General features: G+C 36.0%; 1 protein-coding gene across 1 annotated transcript; it reads left to right on the top strand.

Annotated features, from left to right (window-relative positions):
- Cypl (peptidyl-prolyl cis-trans isomerase-like 1 Cypl) lies at positions 1–26,024 on the top strand. The gene is made up of 4 exons (XM_090368983.1): positions 1–93; positions 7,873–8,027; positions 14,074–14,142; positions 25,784–26,024. The coding sequence occupies exons 1-4, from the start codon at positions 38–40 to the stop codon at positions 26,005–26,007; spliced, it is 504 nt and encodes a 167-aa protein (XP_090225109.1). The 5' UTR covers positions 1–37; the 3' UTR covers positions 26,008–26,024.
- Positions 26,025–26,400: the final 376 nt, after the last annotated feature.

Raw genomic sequence — 26,400 nt, 5'->3', positions numbered from 1 at the left:
TTTTTTAATTTTTTTTCTGAAGACTGAAGCAGAAAGAATGGCTGGGATCCCTGACAAATCATGGCAGCCACAATTCGTTATATTAGAAACAACGTAAGTAAGCTGCTCGTGTATAAATTTAAATTGTTTTGCTGGGCAGTAAAAAGAAAGAAAAAGAGATTTAATTAAACTGAATGTAGAAAGAGTGAAGGGTATATATATATATATATATGTATTTTTTTTTTTTTTTTGTTTTGTGGAAAGAACGAAAAGTTAAAACAGGCGGGAAAAGATGGAAAAAGATCGTCTTAATTGTCCGGACTTCGGTGGTTATGAATTGTTATTAGTTTTGGACCTATCCATTCATTTCAAAAATTTGTCTAGTTCTTTCTTGAATCCCAGGGGCTCACATCTGGTGAGTATGGGCTTGGCAACCAGGATCCTGAGCTGGATATCATCATTCTTCTCTTTCTTGGTGGTTCCCTTTTACTTCTCTCTCTCTCTCTCTCTCTCTCTTTCTCTTGCCCGGTACAGCATAAGCCTCAGGCCTCCATGTACTATATGACTGATAATAATAATTTATTTCCACATTGACAGATGGAAGTTTGTTCCAGCAATCAACCATTCGCTGGCTAAAGGCAAATTCCCACACATCTATTCTGCAACCATTTTTCCCAATGTGTCCCCTCAAGTGCGTAATCTGAGCAAGAAGGAGAATCCCATCAACATTGAGCTTGCTCAAACCATTCAATGCCTTAGATACCTCAATCAGATCACCATTCACTTGCCTAGTTTCTAGATGCTGCAATTTGCAGAACTTAAGCCTTTCTTGGTTAGAGCACCCCTTTGTTCCCTGCACAAATAAGGCCGCCGTAGCCTAGTGGTCAGGCGCGCGGGTGCATAAGTACGCGTGCCTTGAGTGACCGGGGTTCAAGCCCGTGACTGCTGAATATGGTGCTGTTTCTTGTAATCTGTCTATCTTGTGAACTCCTCTGACCGTTTGGTCGTCCCGGAGTATAAACAGAAAATTTATTTATTATTTATTTATTAATTGCCTTTCTCTGTACTTGTTCCAGTAGCTCTACATCTTTCCTAACATGAGGCCTCCAGAGGGATAATCACCTTATTCTTGCTAGCAAAGTTTCTGTATAACATTGACAAAACTTCATGAGCTGCTCTGGCCGCCTGTCTGCACTGCAATTACCCCCCCCCCCCAGGTCTTTTTGATTCTCCACTATCCGAGTGTAGTACTGCCCAGTTGGTACATTACTCTGGAGTTACTGTTACCTGTATGGAGTAGTTTGCATTTGTAAATGTTAAACTTCTGGATTATTCAACCTCATTTGAGGAAGGATGTAGGTCTGTTGGAATGGGTGCAGAGAAATACAACAAATTAGGCAGGAGGGTACTCTTTCCAAGGAAGACTTCAGTTGTGCAAATTGCAGCATCTAGAAACTAGTCATCTGCAAAGAGACCTAACTGAAATGTTTAAGGCTTTAAATGGATTAAATAAATTAAATACTGATTGATGGCATCCTTATTCATTCTTGGATGCCACATATAAAGGGACATAATTTTAAATTGTGAAAGGATGGTTGCAGGATAGATTTATGAAAACTTTCTAAGTAATGATCAGACAAATTGTTAGAGGGGTGGGCAGATATTAGTTTGTTTTTTTTCCTTGTATCATTTGCTACTATTAATGCAAACCTGATGTGTTTGATCCACGTTGCAAATAGGTGCTTCATCCATGTGCTCCCTCTCAATTTTTTACTTTGTTGGAAACTGCACCCCTTTACTGAATATATAATGATAGGATTGCTAGGATCAGTAACTTTTCTTTTTTTCCCTGAGTGTTGGAAATTCATTTGTAGATCCAAATGTTTTGTAATCTTACAGGAAACTGTTTATTCCACAGTAAAAACACATGAAAAAAAAAATTCAGTTCTGTTGCGTTCTGTTTTTTTGAAATTATTAATGATGAACTAAAAATAGGCAAGTGTAGAGATCAAGCTCCTAAACCACTTAATTATTATAGTATTCTTAACCTCCGTATCTAAATCACTTTGTTGTACTAATCTTCTGATTTACAAACTCCTTTCATTCCTGAGAGGTAATTTGAAATAGTTTTCAACCTGTTTTAATAATGATGTACTGTGTTGTATAGTAAATAAAATGCTCCAAATGTTTGTCTAGTTCAAGGCAGACCTAGACAAACATTTGGAGCAAGTGGATGGGTGAAATGAGAAGGGTGTGTGTGTGTGTGTGTTATTTTTTTTGGCTAATACTATATAAACTTGCTCTCTTGCATCATGTGCCATTGCTAATGCTAAATAACATCATAAATCATAAAATGAAATAAATCATAATACTGTAATAGCAAAAAAAATATAATAATAAATATATGTGTGTACACATCTTAAATATACGGTTTTGAAAGTATTTCATCCTTATATATTCATACATTTTAATTTCAAAAGATTATGATATATATCATGATATTGCTATATATTGATATCATGACACCCATATACCTAAATACATGGGTGTCATGATATACGGGATGACCTTGTGACTAGCATAGGGGATCCAGTATTTCTAGATGGGAGGAACTTTTATGTGCTTTTTTCCACCACCATATCCAATTTAGTCAGTCTTGAGCAAGGGTTACAAGTTTTTTCTCTTGAAAACTTGGATTTTTCATTCTTCAAAACAAGCAGCTAACAACAGAATACACTTTGTTACAGATACAATATACTAATGCCTCATGGCCTTAGCATTAGCATTAGTAGAGGCATTTGATGCAAGAAAGCAAGCTTATGCAGCATCAGCCAAAAAAAAAAAAAAAAAAAAGTAACATAAATAAATAAAAAATAACCACTTCCACTTCACCCCTCTGTTCGTTCGAAATACCTGTCCAGCTGAGCCTTAAACTTATTTAGGCTATCAACTTCCACGACAAGGGATGGAAGTCTGTTCCACCTACCAACCACCCGCTGGCTAAAGGCAAATTTCCGCACATCTATCCTACATCTGTCTTTCCTCAATTTGAATTTATGCCCTCTCAGGTGATTATTCTGAGCAAGAGGAAGAATCCCATCAGCATTGAGCATGCTCAAACCATTCAAGGCTTTGTACACCTCTATCAGATCACCTCGCTGGTGCCTAGTTTCCAGACACTGTAATTCGCAAAACTTAAGCCTTTCTTCGTAAGAGCACCCCTTTGTCCCATTCACCAATCTTGTTGCCCTTCTCTGTACTCGTTCCAGCAGCTCTACATCCTTCTTGAAATGAGGCCTCCAGGCCAGTATACAGTACTCTAGGTGTGGCCTGACCATTGCCTTATACAAGGGAATAATCACCTCCTTATCCCTGCTAGAAAAATTCCTATATATCATTGACAATACACCATGAGCTACTCTTGCAGCCCGTCTGCACTACTCAGAGAACTTCATATCTGCCTGCACAACCACCCCTTAGCTTCCGTATAGTAAAATTCTCAAAGAACAACAAAAACAACATTTGCTAAAGTTGAGCAGAAGTTCATAAGGTTAGGCTTTGAGTTCATAAATCAGGTTTGTGGCATTAAAACAAAGTTATGTTATTTGTAAGATTGAAAGTTTGTAAACTGAAACAGTATCTCCTGATTTATTTTAAAAAAATTAGGAGGCTATTATTATAAAAGGTCATTCTCATTTCTTAGTTTATATTTATTTAAAAGCCGTGAATTAGGGTTGCATTTGAAAAGTGTCTGCAATTCTGCCCAGACACGATAGGAGGGAGTATATGATGAGAGCCTTGTCGATCAATTCAGCCCTGGAAAGATTGTGCAGGGCTCAAGGGGTAGAATTGTTTTCAGCCTGATCTGTACTTGTTAACAGGAGAGACTGCTTTTACAGGGATGGGACACACTTAAATAGAAAGGGTGCAAGAATATTTGCTGATGCTATCGAGGCAGTGTTAGGTGGGTCGGAAAACTGCTAGCGTGGGGGGGGGGATACAAGGACTAATAGATTAACAGTAGCCACTGGAAGAGGTGAAAATGATTCTTGCACTGCTTCTATTGGAATGAACAGAAGCCTGGAAAACAAGATGCAGGATATTTCAGAGACTGCTGGGAGTCATTGCGGTACAAGTAAACACATGGGTTGTGTTAGGGTAGCTAAGAATAGGAACAGTGCATGTATACTTGCGTGTACACCAGTGCTAGGTAAATAAATTTGATGAATTTGAGGTATTGCTCAAAACATCAAAGGCAGATATTGTTGGGATATCAGAGACGTGGTGTCACACAGTTATAAGGAATACAGAACTGGAATTTGGGGAGTACAATGTGTACAGAAAGGATAGACAGGATAGGAAGGGAGGAGGGGTTATGTTATTAGTTAAGAAACACAAAATCCAAGTAAGTGAAGCCAGTCGACAATGCCGGACAGTGCTGTGTTGAGTCAGTTTGGTGTGACATAAGCATTGGGAGATCAAAATTGAGAGTAGGAGTGTGCTATAGGCCTAATGACTCTGATGAGTATAATAAGACACTGTACAGGGAAATAGTGGACCAGTAAATCAGAGAGTCTTATAATGGGGGATTTTAATTTCCCAGATATTGACTGGAATTTGTGGGTTGGTTACTCACACACTAGCAAGGCTTTTGTGGATTTATTGGATAATTGTTATCTAAATCAGCATGTTCAGGAGGCAACTAGAGGGAGTAATACTCTTGATTTGATTATCAGTAGTGATTCTTCATGCATTAAGAATCTGCTGATAACGGAACCACTAGGTGGCAGTGATCACAGTGTGCTGAAGTGGGATTTACTCAGAGAGGTAACTACCATCAGGGGTAAAGGGAAGGGTTTTTGCTTTCGTAAAGGCGACTACGATGGTCTGAGACAGTATTTAAATTCTATATAGTGGGACCAACTGATGATGTTACCAACAGCAAACTCAAAATGGGAAGCATTCAAAGAACTTATCTTGGAAGCTACTATGTTTTACATAGCAACGAAGAAATATTATTCAAGGTTTAGGCCTAAATGGATGTCAGATGAACTAATGAGACATATGGCAGAGAAGAAAAATGCATGAGATACGTATAAATTAACATGTGACACAGAAGCCTATGATAGATATAAGTTGATCTGTAACCAAGTTACAAAGGAGGTTAGGCAGGTGAAGGCAGATTACGAGAGATCTTTGGCAAAGGATGCAAAGAAAAACAGCAAAGAGTTCTTTACTTATGTAAACTCTAGAAGGAAGGGAATGAATCAGATTGGTCCACTTGATATCGATGTTTCAACTGTTGATGATCCTGCTCAGGTAGCTAACAAACTAAATGAATATTTTGCATCGACATTCACACATGAGGAGTTATTCAGCGAGGGGAATGCCAGAGGTGTATTCAACTCTGGCAATAAGCTAGATAATCTTGTAATAACTGAGAGTAAAGTGGAGGAGAACTTGTTGGAGATAAACACAAGAAAGGCACCTGGGGTGGATGGGATATATCCAGTTATACTAAAGGAGGCAGCAAAGGAAGTAAGCAAGCCCTTAGCCATAATTATGAGAACTTCCTAGTTTAACTTCTCTTCCAGGAAAATTAATGGAGGCAGTGGTTAAAGCAGCACTTCAGGATCATCTAGACAAGACTTCAGTGTAACTCAGACACAGCATGGTTTTGTTAAGGGAAAGTCTTGCCTGACCAATTTGATTGGATACTATGATGCAGTCACAAAAGAACTGGATGCAGGAAATAACTTTGATATTATATACTTGGATTCTAGAAAAGCTTCTGATACTGTTGCACATGGAAGACTGCTGCACAAATTGGAGCAGTGTGGCATTGGAGGCAAATTGCTGCTATAGATAAAGGGGTGGTTGAGGGGGAGAAGACAGAGAGTGGTAATCAATGGACACTGCTCATCGTGGACTAATGTTATTAGTGGAATCCCACAGGGTCCAGTACTGGGTCCATTGTTGTTTTCTGTATTTATAAATGATATTGATGATGGTATATCAAGCTTAATGTCCAAGTTTGCAGAAGATACAAAGGTTGGCAGGGTTGTTAAGGACACTGCTGACACTATGCTGCTGCAACAGGATCTGGAAAGGTTGAGCAGATGGGCTGAGAGGTGGCAAATGAAGTTTTAACATTGACAAATGTAAAGTACTACATATAGGAAACAGCAACCCCAGAGCAACGTATCAACTCTGTGGTACTACACTGATAGTGGTAGAGAATGAAAAGGACCTGGGGGTTATTTTGCAGGCAGATATGAATATGTCTGAGCAGTGCAGACGGGCTGCAAGAGTAGCTCATGGTGTCTTATCAATGATATACAGGAATTTTTCTAGCAGGGATAAGGAGGTGATTATTCCTTTGTATAAGGCAATGGTCAGGCCACACCTTGTGTACTGTATACAGGTCTGGAGGCCTCATTTCAAGAATGATGTAGAGCTGCTGGAACGAGTACAGAGAAGGGCAACAAGATTAGTGAATGGAACAAAGGGTTGGTCTTGCAAATTACAGTGTCTGGAGACTAGGCACCGGCGAGGTGATCTGATAGAGGTGTATAAAGCCTTGAATGGTTTGAGCATGCTCAATGCCGATGGGATTCTTCCTCTTACTCAGAATAATCACCTGAGAGGGCATCAATTCAAATTGAGGAAAGACAGATGTAGGATAGATGTGCGGAAATTTGCCTTTAGCCAGCTGGTAGTTGGTTGGTGGAACAGACTTCCATCCCTTGTTGTGGAAGTTAATAGCCTAAATAAACGGATGGAAGAAATGGAAGGGTTTTTTTTTTTATTTTTTTTTTGGCTGATGCTGCATAAACTTGCTTTCTTGCATCATATGCCTCTACTAATGCTATTCATGGAAATACATGGGTGTCATGATATACGGGATGTTGAGTCGCTATCATTTCTTTGAGTGAGTGCAGGTCCTTATTTGTTTCTTGTTTATTTTGGTATTTTAAGTATGCTTTTATTAGGAAGTTTGTGTATTATTATTATTTTTTTTCTTAATATACAAGTAGCAGGCATCGTGTCCTTATTGCAGTGTGCAAAAATCTTAATTGCGCAGTGGTGATTTTATTGTGCTTAATATTTACATGGATGTCAGTTATGGAGACTGAAGACAGCATACATTTTTGCATGTGGACTCAAAAGTATTGGAGCAATGTCTTTCAACAGTGGACTGCTGTTTAGAAGATTCTCTTAAAAGATGATGTACCACTTAGACTGAGTTCAACACCACTGCTGAAAGGCAGCTTCTGCTTATAACAGATGCAGATGGTCAGTAAAGGGAGTTAGATCGAGGGCTTGACAACGTTAACTACAAAATTGTGTTTTTGTTTTGAGACAACTTTAGTTTAACTTTATACAAATAACAGTTATTATTATTAGCCATATAATGCAAGGAAGCCCGAGGCTTATGCTGCAGAGAAATTTAGAGAGAAATTTTGGCTGCACCAGCCAAAAAAAATTTCTGAGTTACCGTGAGAGAGAGAGAGAGAGAGAGAGAGAAGTAGAAGGAAATCACCAAGAAAGAGAAGAATGATGATATTCAACTCAGGACCCTGGGTGTGCCGAGCCCATACTTGCCAGATGTGAGTCCCTGGGGTTACGCATATCATGTCATAGGAATGTATTTCTCTAATAGTTTACAACTTAGCTTGGGCTATAAGCATATTTCCATTAAACCAAGAAAATGCCAAATGACTTTTTCTTGGTTAATTACAAAAACATTTACTACAAAATGATTTTGTAGTTAACATTGTCTGACACTAAACCTTCGAAATAATATATATACCATGTATGCACAAAATACATATACACAAGTAGTTATTTTTTGAATCTATAATAAAGACTTTTTATTTTTTTTAAATTTAGAATGGGGACAATAACTGTTGAGCTGTACTGGAAACATGCACCAAACACATGCCGCAATTTTGCAGAACTTGCAAAGCGAGGATATTATAACAGTGTTAAGTTTCATCGTATTATTCCTGATTTTATGATTCAAGGAGGTGATCCAACAGCAACAGGTATGTGGCAAATACAGTAATATTAAACACAGTTTTTAAACTATCTGACATTGTCCTAAGCATATTAATACATTACACTTTAAAAAAAAAAAACTGCATCTTTGTAAAGGCATAATGTAATTTCACTTTTTGCAATTAAAGTTGCAAGTTCCAGATAATCTGTTGAGCTGTACTAAAAATATATGTCAAACCCAGATATCCATAGAAGTTTTGCAGAACTTACAAAGTGAGGATTATAAAAGTATTAAGTTTCATCATCAATTATTCCTATTATTTGAGGTGGTGAGCCAGTAGTAATAGGTATGCAGTAAATATACCTACATTAAGTGTAGATTTCAAACAACTCATGTCATAACATTCTCCATAGCTGGAAAGCATTGTATTGTCATAGGCTATCAGAACAGTGTATATTGTTATTTGTAATTCTAAAAACTAAGGAATGATGTATACTGTAGGTCTGCAGACTTTCCATACAATGAAAGTAGTAGTATAATTTCTGATATGAGACCTTTTCAAAAAATAAGGGTAACAGCTTGTCATATGTGAAAAAATTGCATTTCACAAGTAGACCAGATAGACAAGAATAGTAGACAAGAAGACCAGATAAAGAGAACATGTAAATTGTCTGTGTTCTCATATGATCACAGTATTGCCACATGCATGTTTAACATAGGCATGACATGTTGTTTTCATACCTGTTAAAATTGTAACCCACAACAAGAGCTGAGCAAACTGTACTTAGACAGAGATATAGTGTATCAGCAGTGAAAGACAAAGATGATCCAGACAAATTAAGCTGATTAGCAAACACAACTAGAAAACAAGGGGATCCGCAATGCACCTGTGCAGGACACAGTATTCAAATTCACACAAGTTGTATACAGTATACTGCGCCCTCCCACTTTAAGACTGGGATGAGCATATTTATTTGTTATAATGGTACCCCCAATGTAATTTCTAAATTCCTTGTGACTCGAACTTGCAACTAAAAGTGTAATTGGAACAAAAGAAATAACACACAAATAAATGCTCATAGTTAATTTTAGTTTCTGATTAGGATTGTGAAATTTTACAGAAATGACACATTTTTGCAATAGTAATATTAGACTTACAATGCTGCTGGTGGCCATCGCAAATTAAATTTACACACTTATGAATAACATGCATACTATCCACAGCATTAGCATTATTAACATAAATCTTTTCAACGTTATGTGTAACTGGTACCCAGTGTCTTTAATCATGCATCTTAGTGATAACAAAATTACTGAAAAAATTAAAGAAGCCTGTTTCAGATATACTGATAAACTTGGCCACTATTTTCAAAATTCAGATGTTGCAGACCTTTCACTAGAGATAATCATTTCCACTGTTTTTATTCTTGCAAATAACACTCCTGTGAAAAAAATAAAACTCGATTAAAACAGCTGATTCGATATTGCAAAACTAATGGTATTATTATTTCACCATGACGTGCCACCTAGGCAAGAAGCCCATATGCACTAAACTAATTTTATATGCCTGTGCTACTCTGTAGATATCATTTGTCTTCTCTTTTTAATTTTTAATGCACATTCATCACTAGGTACATTTTTTTTATTTATTTATTTAATTATATGGTCCCTGCCAACATTTGGCAACCCCACCAAACAATAGTTTACAGCTTCATACACAGATATTATGATACAATTTACAATGTCATACAAAATGCAAAGTGAAATGCAATATATTACAAAATGAACATCCAGGATTGATACAACTTACAATTTCAAATATCATACAAAATGCAAAGTTCTTGTTTTTACTCCAGCATGACCACCAGGTCAGTGGAGTTTACAATAAATCATCAGTACAAACATTAATCGTATTTAGTAGTCACAGGCTTGAACCTTGGTCTACTCAAAGAGCGTGTGCTATTGCACTCTCACTCCTGACCACTTGGCTACATTAGGAGGTACAATACCAAATGAAATCCTGGATTGATATGATTTACAATTTCAAATATCATACAAAATGCAGCGAGTGATGAGTACCCTGTTCCAGGATAAGTTCCCACCAGTTACAGAACGAAGTTACCTCTCATCCTATACTTTCTCTGTTATTTTTTGTTCTATTTTCTTTTCCATTCCATTTATATATTTCATCCATCTTGTTGCTCATTACCTTTCTTCTTTTAAAAATTTGTGTTGCAAATTCTTTAAACATCACAAAGTACTCCTTTGTTTTAACTAAAAATTTGAACCTCAGAACCTCTACTCATATTGTTATTCATACTTGGAGTGCTACATTTCAACTCAATCCTCAAGTCCACATACTCTCCACAATCGTATAAAACATGCTCCCATGTTTCCACCCCCCCCCACAAACACATCTAATTCTCCAAACTGCTCCAAATACAACCTTTCAAAGAAAGATCCATGACCTATCACGAGAAACAAACTATACAAGTCTGTCTGAAACCATTTACAACTTATATTCTTTCTTACATCTGGTAAAATTTTTCTCATTATTTCTTCTTTATTCGAATTCCCCCATCGACAAGTCACCAAATATCAATTCATCGATAAATAAATTAGAATAAGTAATGATGTTTGTTTTTACTCTAGTGTCTGTTATGTTCAATTCCCTTAAATGACAGAAAAATAAATTTTATTGAAATATATAATACTTGTATAAATATTCTTCACATTGAAAATACAAGGTAGTATTTTAAAAGGCAAGTCTTTCAATATGGCCTGCAGTTTTATGGAATTTTTGTTGTTACGAACTGCATAAAACAGAAAAACCAAACCTACACCTGTTAACTTTTTCTGCAAAAGTAATAAAATTATTTAACCGTTCAGTAGTCACGTGACCTTTCATGACACATTTATTTGTGTGAATGACTGTTATCCCCTGTCCAGATTGTTGGAATTGCTGATGGCCACCACATTTCCCTCAACAAATGTGGAATTGTTACGAAAGGGTGCAAGGAAATTTACCGAAAAGCAATAACTCTGTTGAAGTTTGGCATCACTGTTTTGAGCAAAAAATATCTGTCAGTCATCCAACTATATGGAAATTTATAGAAACTCTTAAAAGAGAACAGCCTTTAAAGCACTTTAATTATTGAACAATATATACGTGGATGTGATCCTCCTGTTAAAATAAGAAAATACAAAGATTGTAGACAACATTTCAGCCAGGAAATAATGTGATAACCTACCTAAGAGGAATTGCTCATAAATTAAATCATTAGGTATTAAATTTTAATTAAAGTTGTAGTGAAAGTATAGTGAAAGACAAAAAATAAACATTATTACTGTGTCATTTATTTGTCAGTGAACTGTGTTTTCGGTAAATTGATATTTGGTGAACTGTTTTCAGTGAATTTTCTGGCTACTGTAACCATAACTGTCATATGATATCCTCTTTGAAAATAATAATAATCCTTTATTAACATGCCATATCAACACAGAACTAAACTTTAGAATCTTTAGGTAGAATTAAAATTGTGGCCACCATTTCTGTGTCTAGATTTAATATATTAAACACAACTTCAGAAATTCTCTTTCAACTTAACTTTTAACTTTCAAATTAGCTATTCACAGTTAATATTCAAAGTTCAAAGCAGTACAGTTAAAGCTTGAAAATTTTTCTTATTTAAAGGTAATAGATGTGAAACTGCTTTGGCATTAATGTTTTTGATGTGATTCACCTTTGAATGCGGTTTAAGTTGTAATTTTCAGTTTTAATAACTGGTGAGTGAAACAGAGGCATTAGAATATTTCAAAAATCTTACCTTGTCTCTTTTTTTTATTCTCTTTAAATACAACTTACTGGAGAAGTAAATGATGATGCAAGCCACTGAGAAGTCAAAGAACAAATTGTAGTGGTAGTAATGGCAAATTATGCAAGAAAGCAAGCTTATATAGCATCAGCAAAAAAAAACAGTTCACTCATCCGTAAACAGTTCACTTGGAGGGTACCTCCAAGAATTTGTCTAGTTCTCCCTTGAATTTATTCATTTATTCAACCCATCCACTTCCACAACAGATGGAAGCCTGTTCCAACAGTCAACCAATAAAAAGATAAATGGTTATTCCTCAGATTGGGTTGATGTAAGAAGTGGGGTTCCCCAAGGATCAGTATTAGGACCACTGTTATTTTTGATTTTCATAAATGACATCGATGAAGGGATAGAGGGCATGATGTCTAAATTTGCAGATGATATAAAGATTGGTAGAGTAGTTAATGATCACTTCAGAGTGACCTAGATAGATTTCAGGGATTGTCAGAGAAACGGCAGCTATGCTTTATTCCAGCAAAGTGTAAGGTATTACACCTGGGTAACAGTAACCCCCAAAATAACTTATACACTTGATGCAGTTGAACTAAAGCCAGTAGTGGAGGAAAGGGACTTGGCTGTTATGATATGGTCAGACATGAAGGTCTCAGAGCATTGTAGACAGGTTGCAAGGAAGGCCCATGGTGTCTTATCGATGATTTATCGAACAATTGCTAGTAGAGATAAGGATGTCATAATCCCATTATATAAGGCTATTGTTAGACCGAACCTTGGAATACAGTGTTCAAGTATGGAGACCGCACCTAAAGAAAGACATTGTGCTCCTTGAAAGGGTCCAAAGACGGTTAACTCGCCTAGTGAGATTGGCAAAATGGCATCCATACGAGGAAAGACTTTGAATATGTGGTTTGCAGAGCTTGGAAACTAGGCACCTTATAGGATACTTGATTGAGGTGTTTAAGGCTCTGAGAGGCATAAATAAAATGAATGAGAATGAAATTTTCAAGATTATAAATGATTATAGAACTAGGGGCCATAATATCAAGCTGTGGGGGGAGATGTTTAGACTGTATTGCAGGAAGTTTTATTTTAGCTAGCGAGTTATAAATTACTGGAATATAAGTTACCTACATGAGCGGTAGAGGCTGACAGTTTAGGAAAATTCAAAGGTCAGCTGGATAATTACCTAGGAGGATAATATAATTACCTATATTATTACTAGAAAAAATGACCATAGATTTGTGGTTGAAAAAAGGAACTTTAAAATGAGAAGCAAAGTACTTCTAGTAGTGTAACTTGCTCGATGAAAACAAACACAATATTGTCACACTTTAAAGTGAGGATGAACGATCGTAGCCTTTTGTTCCCCAGAAATCTGAAGTGAAAAAAACAGTAACTAATAAAAGACCAAAACGAAAGTATAATGACAGTTATTTGAATTTCTTCTTTACATGTGTTGGAAATGAAGATGCTCCTGATACACAGTGTGCCATATGTAATAAAATATTAGCAACAGTTCTTTGGCTCTTGCTAAACTTGTGTTTCATAAGTGTTCCGTGAATATGTTGTGAAATGAAAAGTGTTCCGTGACAAAAAAAGTTTGGGAAACGCTGTCTTATACAGTGGGATTGTGAGCTCCCTATCTCTGCAAGGAAATGTTAAATCATCAACAGCACATGGGCCATCTGTGCTGCTTGTCTATGCTGCTTGCAGACCCTTGCAACCAACTGTATGGTAACTCCCAAATCCTTTTCTTCCTCTACTGTTTTTAGCTTAACCCCACCAAGTGTGTAAGTTATTTTGGGGTTGCTATTCCTTAGTGATGGTCATTATTGATTAAATGCAAATCATTCAATTTTGAAATTGTAAAGGAGAGGAAGAAAAACAAAACAACAGTGAAGGATTTGATGAAATGTTATCAAAAGTAAAATGCTGCTATCATTTGAGCAGTGGTGTATATATATATATATATATATATATATATATATATCATTTGATTATATGAAAATCGATTGATTTGCATATAATGGGTTATGATAATGCCATAATTGAAATAATCAATTATGGCATTATAACTCTCATTTCTACTGTAATTACCCTTTTGAATAAATTTTGTACTTATTGATCTAAAACAGAAAGAAAGAAAAATATAATGGGTTGAATTTCATTTTTAAAATGCTGTATATTAATATAATATATAAATAAAATATAACTATATAAAGAAATTATATACTAATATAATTATATAAATTTTAATAGGTAGAGGAGGTGCTTCAATATATGGGAAATACTTTGATGATGAGATTCATCCTGAACTGAAACATACAGGTGAAAAGATAATGAAGTGTTACCTTAAAACATCTAATTGTTTAAATATTTTTGCAGATCATTTCTGGATTTTCTCAGATTTATAAATTTTATGGAAGAAATATAGAAATTGAGTCAAAATTGTTTAAAATTTATAAAAGTTTGTTTTTGGGGGAGAGTTTTGATATTTTCAGTGAATATCTTTATTGCTCTATATTCAGTGCTTACTGTCTTTGGTGGAATGTTAATTATCATCATCATTCTAGATAACTCGATTGTCTAGAATAGTGTTTCTTAACTTGAGGAGCACCAACCCTCGGGAAGGCTGCAGATTGTGCAGAAATATCACATAAACTGTATTTTAATAGTGAACAAAATCATTCTACTGAAATAAGTCAAAGCAATTAAAATTGTAAAGCACATGTTATTTAAGCAATTTTTCAATTCCAATTTTAAGTTGTATGAAATTATATACAAGATATAATCAACTTTGTAGCATGTTTTCACACTGTTTAGTATAGAGTATTTTCAACTTTTTTTTTTATCAAGACACTGTGGTAAACAAATTTGTTTTGAACAGCACTGAGGTATATCAGAGTGAACAGAATGGCTTTAAAGTGAAATCCGAAATTATGAGGGGGGAGGAAATAGGTGGGCAAAACTATCCCCATGTGACCAGCAGGGAGTTAATATCAATGTTTGTAGATATGTAGACCTCTCATTAGGGGTTTGTCATGCTTTCCACCTAAAAATATAGTGATGGCTTTAGGCATTTTTTCAATTCTCCTTCAAATGGAACAGTTGGAGAATGTAATCAGTGTGAATACTAAATGAGAGCTGTACAAAGAAGTAATTCTAGAAACTGCCCATATTTTTATACCATTTAGGTATCCTTGTTCTGTAGCTAGACCAAAGTGAATAAATATGTGTTCAAGTTATAGGGTCTCCAAATTTATTTCTCATAAAGTACCCAAGATACGGGGGTGACAGTTGTCCCACTTTTCAACATAGTCTCCTAGAAGCTGCACACATTTTTCACATCTGTTGTTCGAAGCTGTGAAGGCTGCGACAATGCTTTCTTTGTAGGTATATTTAGCCCACTGCTAAATGCCAGAAGCAGCTGCTTGTTAGCTAAGAAATCTGCCACGAATGAATAGCATCCTTTATTGTTGTGAATAACCAGAAGTCATTAGGTGCAAGGTCAAGTGAGTATGGAGAATGTGGGATAACCTCATTGTTTTCTTTAAAAAAATTTCATACATTTCCAGTTGTCCTAATGGAAACTAATGTGATTCAGCCTGTGTGGATGTTTTTTCTGAAGTACTGGGAAGAACCTCTTCATATGAGTTTCCCATCACTGTAGTGCTCTTGGGTACACAGTGTGTAAGTATTATTCCATCAATATCCCAGAAACAGGAACCATCATTTTCTCTGCATTTGCAGCAACATAGAAATTTTTGTGTGGTGGTGGTGAATCAGAGTGCTTCCATTGGGCAGACTGATGTTTCATTTCTGGATTGAAGAGTGGAACCCATGTCTCATCCATCATGACAATCAAGGTAAAGAAAGATCCATTCACTGCAGCATCTTGAGTGAGTATTGCTTCACACAGATATGGCTGTAACTGTTGCAATTTCATCCACTGTTGATCTTGTCACCCAGAACTATTTCCTCAACCCAGCAGATGTTGGCTTTGGAATGACTAGTTTGACGTCTTGGTTGACTTGCTTCATTCTTACAGGACTCCTCTCCTTCACAAAACTTATTTACCCAGCTATGAACTTTTTTCACATTCATAAGGCCTTCAGAACACACTTCTAATATTCCCTGATAGGTTTCAGTGGACTTTTCCTGGTGAAATGCAAAAATCTGATAACAACATGTCCTTGATGAGTGAAGGATGCCATATTAAATATTATAAACATGGTATACTGTTTAGGATGCTGCAATCAATGTGGCATACTGCAGTGTTGTGCTGCCATCTTCTGAAAACATTCAGAATTGGCAGTTAGATCAAAAGCAGCCCCATATGTAATGTATATTTCAACAAGATTTTAATTTGAAGTTTAACCTCAACATTAATGTGCTTGAAACAGTTCTTGCATTGAATGTTTATGTAGAGGCATTTAAAAATAGATGCTGATATTGCTCAAGGTCAGGTTACACTTTCAAATTGGAGATTTTTTTTTTATCAAAACTGAAACTTTATGTGGCTGAATGCCAACAAAAATTTATGAATTGCGGGAGGTGTGTGGCGAAACAGTAGATCGTAGCACATTTCATGTTTGGTCTCAAAGGTTTTGTAATTGTCAGACCAGTGTTGAAGCAGAGCAACACTTAACTAGACTGATAACATTTACAGACAACGCATTGGTAGTCATTATTACCACCATTTGGAGGAAGACAGACATATGACCTCTAAAGAATAAGCAACAAATCTGGAATACCAAAATAATCTGAATTTTAATTGACTTTTAATTTTAATTGATGTGTTACAAAAACGAATTGTTGCTGACAACTGTGAACAACAAGCAAAGTGTAAATAAATTACAGTGCAGTTACTTGCACATTGATAAGAAGGTGAAGAGTTTTTAAAATGCATTGTTGCTATTGATGAGACATGGACATGCTATTTTGAACCAAAACTGAAGTCACAGTCAGCTCAGTGGAAGCATCCGTCTTTACTTTCTAAATGTTGCTGGTAACAATCAAATGTAAAACAAAGAATCATCATGACCTACAATTATGAGCATTATTGCCTCTGATCATGTGCGACTTGGAAAATTAATAATTGGAGACTATTGTGTAAATTTCTTTGTCAGTAATTATGCCTGAAAATTCATCAGAAGTGGCCATAAACATTGGAAGCTTGTGTGCTCATACACCATGAAATTGCAAGGCCTTGTGTCATAGTTTGTACAGCATGTTTTCACCAATTTCAAGTGGGAAGCACTACTTCACTCCACTATAGTCCTGGTAATCACAATTTATTTCCCCAAGCTCAAGGAACCATTTTTTGAACAAATTTCTGTCTTTAGAAGCGTTGAGTTCAGCAATTACCCCAATGAATCCAGACAGCTTAACTTCAGCAGACAGTTAAGTGGCATACAAAAATTACTTGAACATTGGAAATCAGTCATGAAGGGAACTAAGCAATGAAGATTTTTAATATAAACTATGTTATAAAATAAATTCATTTTAAATAACTGTTTTAGTGCATTACTTTTGGTAATGCACGAAATAACCTTGGTATTGCAATGGGTGCATCTCTAGACTCATGTAAAGTCCCAAACTGGAAATGCAAATATCTCTCCAAGTTACAAAGGGATTCAAATGGTGAAATGGATAATTATTGACCCATACAAAGTACATACAAGTATATAGGCATTTGTTCTTATTCTTAGTTATTTCCTTGTTTCCTGATGACCCGGAGCAGGCCACGAAAATCATTTACCTTGCTTTCTGGACTGCTGCATGTTCCAATAGAAGTAGTGCAAAAATCGCTTTGGCTGTTGTTCGTCTATTAGTCTGTGTATTACCCCCCCCCCCCCCAAGCTGGCAGTTTTCTGACTGACCTAACAGTGCCTTGATGGCATCAGCAAATATTCTTATACCCTTTCTATTTAAGTGTATCCCATCCCTGTAGAAGCAGCCTTTCCTGTTAACAAGCACAGACCGTGCTGAGAAAAATTCTACTCTATGAGCCTTCCACACATTCTCTCAGAGCTGAATTGATTGACAAGGCTCTCATCATACACAGATGAGCCAAAACATTATCCTCTACATGTCCAAAACAGCTCATACCTGGCAAGGCTTGGGTACTACAAGATTTCTAAATGTGTTTTGTGGTATCTAGTACCAACACGTACCCAACAGATCCTTTAACTCCTGTAAGGTCTGTGGTTGAGATGCCGCAGATCGGAGTTGCTCTCCCAACACAAACCACAGATGCTTGATGGGATTGATGCCCTGGGAATTTGGAGGCCAGGGCAATACCCGGAAGTTTTCCTCATGTTCCATGATCCAGTTTAGAACAATCCAGGCAGTGTGGCATGGTGCTGAAAGACGGCACCGCCGGAGGGGAAAACCATTGTCATGAAAGGGTGTACCAGGTCAGCAATGATGTTTAGATAGGTGGTAGACGTCAGGGTGCCTGGCACATGGATGACTGGACCCAAGGTATCCCAGCAGAACATCGTCCAAAGCATGACACTGCTGCCACCGGCTACTTTTTGTCCCACAGTGCATCCAGATGCCATCACTTCCCCAGGTAAATGACATACACGGGTGCCTCCGTAGCCAGGTGGGAAGGAGCAGCAGTGCGTAGCACACGCTTCTTAATTAGACCGGGGTTCGAGCCTGTCACCACCAAATACGGAGGATGCGGAAAGGTCATGGAATGGCCACCGCATATCCTGGAGCAATATGGCCTTAGTTGCTAATGCTCCTAAAAACCAAAAAACAACAACGACATACACATACCTGGCCATCCACATGATGCAACAGGAAATGTGATTCACCAGACCAGATTACCTTTTTTTCCAATCACACAAGGTCCAGTTTCAATACTTGCGGGCTTCAATAATTGTAGGCACTGTCGCCGGTGAACCATGGTTAGCATGGGCACTTGGAGCAGCTTGCAGCTATGGAGCCCCATTTTCAGCAGGGTTTGATGTACTGTGTGTGTGTGTTCTGATACATTACTCCCATCACCGGCATTCCAGTTACCGGCTAGTTGCACCATAGTCACCCTTCTGTTGCCACATACCATCCGGGAGAGCCTTCTCTTACCTCGAGCATCGATGAGCCATGGTCGTCCAACGCCTCGCCGGTGGTTCGTGGGTTTTTCCACCTTGGACCACTTTCGGTAGGTACTAACCATGGCTGACTGTGAACACTCCACCAGCCGTGCCATTTCGGATATGCTCTGACCCAGTCGTCTGGCCATTACAATTTGGTCGTTGTCAAACTCTAAGTCCGCTGACTTTCCCATCTGAAGAACAAGAGTAACACTGATTAACAGAGCTCAGTATCAGATGTTTTTTATACCATGTTCCGACCCGCACACTCACCCTAGTTCACCTGCAGTTGTTTCGATTTGCATAACGACTTGCTGGTCATAATGTTTTGGCTCATCGGTGTATACGCTCTCTTATCTTGTAAGTCTGCTGATCTACTCTTTACTTCATTAATGCCAAAGTGTATAACAATATCACCTTTTTGCTGCCTTTATAAGATAATATCTGGTTTACAATGTAATCTACTTTGACCCTGGTATATGTATCCTGTTTGTATTCCACCTATCCTTCTTGCCCAATATATTTTCAATTTCCCTGACAATAGAGTCACTGACAGTAACTACCTCCTATGTGACCAGCTAAGTTGCTATTATCTTTTTAAATTGTATAGCATCACCAGAATAGATGAATGCACTATACATAATGCTGGATGGATGTTTCTAAATTTATTGGCTTCTTATCAGCTGCTTGGTGCCAGGGTCAGCTCAAAGGTTGAGTGAATGTGGCTCAGAGCCCTGAAGTTTGTGGTAGGTGTGCCAAAAAATTTAAACAGCAACGGAAAAAAGATATTCAAGAAACAAGTGAAAACAGTTCAAGTTATCCAAAAAAAATAGAGCTGAAAAATTATTCTGTGTAGAAGATAGGGTCTGAATTTTTGGTGACAGCATGTCTGAACATGCTGTCACCAAAGACTTAGACTTGGATGAAACAATACGAAGATTTGTGGCTATTAAGGCCCAAAAAGTTATCTTGGAAGCAGAAAGTTTACTGAGTACCTAAAAATTAATGCTTCCTTTTTATTAAATTTATAATAATAAATTATATTTTTTCTTTTAAGATTTTAATAAAATACACTGAATAAAATAAAAAAATTAAAAAGGTTTTTCATTTTTTTATTTCATTCAGTGAATAAAATGAAAAAGGTTTTTGAACTAAAAACCTTTTTTATCTTATAAATAGGATGGGAGCATGGGTGGCAAAGCAAACTTGACTTAGGGTGCTTCAACCCTTTCAGCTCTTTCTGGTGATTGATCTCTATTAACAAATGTATGTCTAAATATTAATGTGTTTTGTATGAATGAATAGCCAAGAGGTGTAGGGAAGTAAAACTTCCATTTAAAAACATAACTGTTAAGTTCACCTTCACTTCTCTAGAATTGGGCTGCATGTGCTCATGTGTAGCACAAATCAAAATTCATATCCTTTACCTGCATTTGATTTTGATCATGTAGAGACCCCTGCTCTCACTATAGGCCAAACACTCAGCACTCAAAATTATTGTATTCAAACACAGGTAAGGCATATATTTTGATTTAATTTCGACTATTGTGTTGAATAGTCCTGCAATTCTACACTCGTGAGCTGAAACATTATGACCACCCCTCTCTCTCTCCACAAGTGGATACATCCCACAGCACCTAGGGGTCATGTGACCGATCAGTGCAGCATATATAATGATGGTACAGGTAATGCTTGTAAGTTCATCAATAAGAAGTTTGTGCAATGAGGAAAGGGTAGGACCTGACAGAGTTTGAATGGTGAATGATTTGCGGGCATTAGGAAGGCAGGGGCCAGCATTTCAGCACACGCAGGCATTGTCAACTCTTTGAGGGCCATTTTAATGAAGGTGTGGCAGGAATGGTCACACACACACAACATGACAGGATGGAGTGCCACCACTTGTTGACAGTTTAGGTGAACAGCAGTTAGCTTGTGCTGTACAGGACAACAGATAGTTCACGATCTCTCAATAAAAAGTGAACTACAACCAGGGCACACAGAGAAACGTTTTGAATAGGATTGCAGAACACTCAACCGGTTCTCATGCTCATGTTGACCAACCATCATTGACTCCTCACAGACATATGAATGGTCTGACGTATCCACGATTGGCAGTCAAGATCTCCTAACCCAACCACCAACACATAACCTTGAGAGGCAGAAAGCATCTTGTCTAATAATAAAATTATTAAAACCATTAAAATGGTCGCGCCATATAAAAGTTAAAATCTCTAAATTAGCTAAAATAATTCAACTCAGTTTTGAATAACTTCTCTTCCTAAAGTGGACTGGGCCTTTTCAACAGTCTGTCTTGGTCACAGGATAGCATTAGCATTAGTAGAGGCATACGATGCAAGAAAGCAAGTTTATGCAGCATCAGCCAAAAAAAAAAAAAAAAACCCTCCCATTTCACCCCTCTATTCGTTCCAAATGCCTGTCCAGCTCAGCTTAAATTTGTTTAGGCTATTAGCTTCCACAACAAAAGATGGAAGCCTGGATAGAAGTAACATACTATGATATTACTTCTATCCTGTGACTAAGACAGACCGTTGAAAAGGCCCAGTATATGTTAATTGTTTTTCGTAATGCAATCTATACTATGTTAATATAGTATTATGAACCAGAGTTCTAATGCTCAGTATGTTCTATGTTGATATCAATATTTGTAAGATAATAAGAGAAGTTTACCTCAATATAATATGTAGAACACTTCCGAATGATACTCTCCAGCATTAAAATGAAAAAATTGAAAATCTTCCATTACAGTAAAAATTAATTAAAAATCAAATGAACACAATTAAAAATCAACTTAACGCAATTAAAAATTAAGTAAAAAATTAATTTAACGGAAAAAAAAAACATTTTTAAAACGATTTTCTTTCCTGAAGCTGACGATGCTTTTCAACCATATGTCCTGATCACAGGAATCAAAATTACTGAATAGAGGTGAGCATGAAACTTAAATAGGGATTATTTCTCTTTGCGCATGTTCGTAAAGGACCACAAGTCGGAGATTAGATATGGCCAGCGAACATTAACAGAATTCTCATGTAATTTAATTTTGACGGTTTCTACAATTAAGTCTCGTATAATTATGTTAGACACTAAGTATTTTGGCCTCGTTAAATAAAAAAGTGTTTTTCATTAACAGCATGAAAGGCTAATTCTGACGCTGCTGAATGAGAAGCACGAACTGAGGCCGCGTGTTGATTAACACAAAAATTCAGAGGAAACAGTGTAGAACCTTGATAAGACGAGTCGCAATCACCACAAGAAATGTATACTAGGTCATTTATTTGTGTTGCGAACGAGGAAAGGACTCAGCTATTTTTCAGTATAGTGTGTAGTTTCTGTATTGGCCTGGTCACAGTTTTAAATTTGATTTCTTTAAAGAATCTGTTAAGCTGTTTGTGCCACTGTTCAACATATGGGACAGAAATAAAGTATTTTTTAATATTATGATCGTTGGTTGGTGTAGTATTTTGTATCCTATCCCTAACTTGTACCCCTGTTTAAGAATCTGCTGGTTAATATATGTATTTCTGAGCCCAAAAGCAGATTCTGTTGAATATTTATAGGCATTTAGAAATTGACTAAAGATAATAGATCTCTTGTAGGAGAACGGATGATAGCTGTTATAATGTAGAAGCTTGTCGACGTTTATAGGTTTACGATAGATGTTAAATTGAAATTTATTCGAGTCCCAAGTAAGCGTGAAATTTAGAAAATTTAATTACTTTGTATCCGTACCCTCCCTTTTCAATTGAGTCTAGAGTGAATATTATTAAATGAATGTAAAATGTCTTGGATAGTACTACCATCAGTAATAACTAGAACATCGTCTAAATACCTCCCATAGTATGTGATACGGGGTAAAAAAGGCGTCAAACGTATACGCTGAATCGTTGAGAGATATACCTCTGATATTAAGCCGCTCAAGCTCAATCCCATCGGCAAACCATAAATTTGTTTGTATACTTTGTCTCAAAAGGTGATATAATTGGCCTCAACTAAGAGTTTAATTAAGTGAAAAATTTCTTTAATAGGAAGCTTCCTATAATTAATCGGTATAGAATTATTATTTAACATATCCCAAATGATATCTAATGTGTATTCAACGTTTACATTTGTATATAATGAGGTAACATCTAGTGAGAATAAATTATCATTATTGCCAAGTCTACAATCCTTAAGGTTATTAAATAATGTATCGTAGTTCTTAATCCCAAATTGTATTGCCTGTCTAAAGGGTTTTATAATGCTATACACATGTGTGGCCAAGGATGAAAATGCTGAGTTTCTGTAGGAAACAATAGGCCGAATAGGAAATCTGGTCATGTGTAATTTTACCAGACTGAAAAGTGCAGGAATATTTTATGTTCTGGCCTTCAATTCCTTTAACTGAGCCATAGTAATGTAGTCATTTTTTCGATATGTGGTTAACGTTTTATTGTATTGACGGAATTGGTAAATAGTGCCGGGTCTATTTCAAGATAAGTGGAGGTATCTGAAACAAGTGAATCTAACTTATTAAATATATAGTATAATAATGTCTTTATTTTCCCAAAGTTCACGTAAAGCTGGACTGTCGTGTATTCAATTTAGGAAGTCGCGTTTCTTTTATGTTATTCACCACTTGGTTGACTTGTTGAATAAATAAAGCAATGTAATTGATTTATTTATTCAGCAGGTAATGTTGAATAAATAAAGGACTTCGTAATGTTCCACAAAACATTATGAAGTCCAAATTCAATATCAATTACACACTGTTTTTTAGGTAGTTTTCCAGGTGGTAAATTATAATTTAATCCTTTGGATAAAAGATTAAACGTCCATCCGACCTGTGATAGCGTATATGAGGAAAGATTTGTAACCTGTTGATATGTCGGTTCAATGTTGGGTGAGGGGGGGGGTGTTCGTGAACTAGCTGACGTATTATGTGATGTGGCAAGTGCTAGTTGCTTTATGCCTGAAATTGTATGATTTAAATTGGCCCTGGCAAACTTTGGAATGATGTTGTTTTGAAGGCAATATTTTAGAAAAGAAATATGGTAACTTTGGACCGAGTATCTTAGTGTTAATCTAATGTAATTTTGCACCAAGCTGTTCAAAAAATCCCCCATAATTGTGTGTATCGATAGGTTATAACTGGATAGAGAGGAAGTGAATGAAATAGTCAATAAGAGTTTTAAAAATGAATTTGATAGTATGAACTAGAACTGTAATGCCCAATACGTTCTACATTGATATCAATATTTGTAAAATAATAAGCCTTCAAGAGATCTATTATCTTTAATCAATTTCTAAATGCCTATAAATATTCAACAACAGAATCTGCTTTGGGCCCAGAAATATAAATATTAACCAGCAGATTCTTAAACAGGGGTTATATCCTTGCTGCAATAAACTGAATTAGGGTACAAGCTAGGGATGCAATACAAAATACTACATCAACAAACAATCGTAATATTAAAAAATACTTTATTTCTGTCCCATATGTTGAACAGTGGCACAAACAGCTTAACAGATTCTTTAAAGATACCGAATTTAAAATTGTGGCGAGACCAATATGGAAACTACACACTATACTGAAAAATCACTCAGTCCTTTCCTCATTTGCAACACAAATAAATGACCTGGTATACAACATTTCTTGTGGTGATTGCAACTTGCCATACCAAGGTTCTATGCATTTTTCGCTGAATTTTCGTGTTAATCGACATGGCCTCAGTTCATGCTTCTCGTTCTGCAGCGTCTCGTTCGCCAGCCATTTGTAATCTCCGATTCATGGGCTTTTACGCACATGCGCAAAGACAAATAATCCTTATTTAAGTTTCATGCTCACCCCTATTTGGTAATTTTCATTCCTGTAATCACGATATACGGTCGAAAAGCATTGTCAGCTTCAGGAAGGAAAATCATTTTGCAATTTTTTCGTTAAATTTCTTTTAATTAAATAATTTAATTTTTAATTGTGTTCAACTGATTTTTAATTGTTCAATTGATTTTTAATTATTTTTTGCTGTAATGTAAGATTTTATATTTTTTCGTTTTATGCTGGAGAGCATCATTCGGAAGTGTTCTACTTATTATATTGAGGTAAACTTCTCTTATTATTTTGCAAATAATGCATTCTATATATTAATACAAATGCAGAACTCATTGGGCATTATAGCTCTGTTTTATTTATTTGAGATTCTGCTGTGCTCAAAAATTCTCCCCAACCACGGTTTTTTTTTTTTTTTTTTTTTTCTCATTTTAAATGAAACTTATAAAATCTGGAGAATTCCGATATTTTGAGTGGCTTTGGGACTGAGGGATTCTATGTTAACACAACTACATTATGAAAAACAACTTTCTATAGAATGAATTTTTAAATGTCATTCTACTATAATATTGAAAGAATTTCATTCTTTTGTATAATTGCTAAATTTGTTTTTTCAACATTAGTGTTGAAAAAACAAATTTGCTATGTTGAAAAGTTGAAAACTTTTCTACATAGAAAGTCATTAGTGACTGATCTTCTCTGAGATTTTTGTTCCTGATTATTTTAGCCTGTTAATCAGAAAAAGTAGTTACTTGCTACTTTTTCAGATTAACTAACTTATTTTGATTAGTAGCTACTTGCCTTGCTGCCCTGTCTAAGTTCTTCAGGGATGAGTTTTCATTTTTGCTACCTGTGTGGATGTTATATAGCCTCAGTTGTGTTGGCTCTGCTTCTGTTGACTGCATTCTATTTCGTATTTTTTATATTTCTACATAAAGTTGAAAATTTTGGAATTTATACATTGGAAAATATATTACAATTAAATTTTAGCACAGTTTAATGCTGATACTAATTGTTATTTTCTTTATATGTATAGGAGCTGGCATTGTGTCAATGGCTAATGCAGGACCCAATACAAATGGGAGTCAGTTTTTCATTACTCTTGCTCCAACACAGTGGTTAGATAGCAAGCATGCTATATTTGGGCGTGTCTCTAGTGGCATGCATGTTGTTCAAAGGATGGGTAAGGTACCTACTGACAGCAGTGATAGGCCTTTAGAAGATGTAAAGATAGTCAGATCATATGTAAAAATGAAATAATAAATAATAGAAACAAATTAATTTTTTCTCTTAAATAATATATTTCAAAATATTGAAAGAAAAGATATATCTCTTATATTATTTGGGTTTATTCATTAACATTAATGTTACATTCATTAACATGGCTGCAATAGCTGAATGTGGCTGAACACAAAAATACTTTAGTACAGTCATTTGAGTTTACCATGGTTCATGACTGTGAAGTATGGCATTGTGCTTTTATTCTATTAAGTGAACTCCTCTGACCTTATGTGATCAACTCAGAGTATAAATACAAAAATTTATTTATTTTTCATAAATAGCTTGAAAATTCAAATATATCTTCTGTGTTGAAGGTTTTTTTTTTTTTTTATGTACAAATTGTCACATTTATACAGAAACCATTTATGCAAA

The sequence above is a fragment of the Mastigoproctus giganteus genome, chromosome 2, assembly GCF_048544385.1.
Source record: "Mastigoproctus giganteus isolate SK-2022 chromosome 2, ASM4854438v1, whole genome shotgun sequence".
In the NCBI taxonomy this organism is placed as follows: Eukaryota; Metazoa; Arthropoda; class Arachnida; order Uropygi; family Thelyphonidae; genus Mastigoproctus; species Mastigoproctus giganteus.
This window is presented reverse-complemented; position numbering and strand designations above follow the sequence as displayed.

Excerpts from the sequence above, each read along its gene's own strand:
- Cypl (XM_090368983.1), top strand. The coding sequence starts at position 38 with ATGGCTGGGATCCCTGACAAATCATGGCAGCCACAATTCGTTATATTA. Across the intron at positions 94-7,872 it reads TTCGTTATATTAGAAACAAC|AATGGGGACAATAACTGTTG; the intron begins GTAAGTAAGCTG and ends TTTTAAATTTAG. Across the intron at positions 8,028-14,073 it reads AGGTGATCCAACAGCAACAG|GTAGAGGAGGTGCTTCAATA; the intron begins GTATGTGGCAAA and ends AAATTTTAATAG.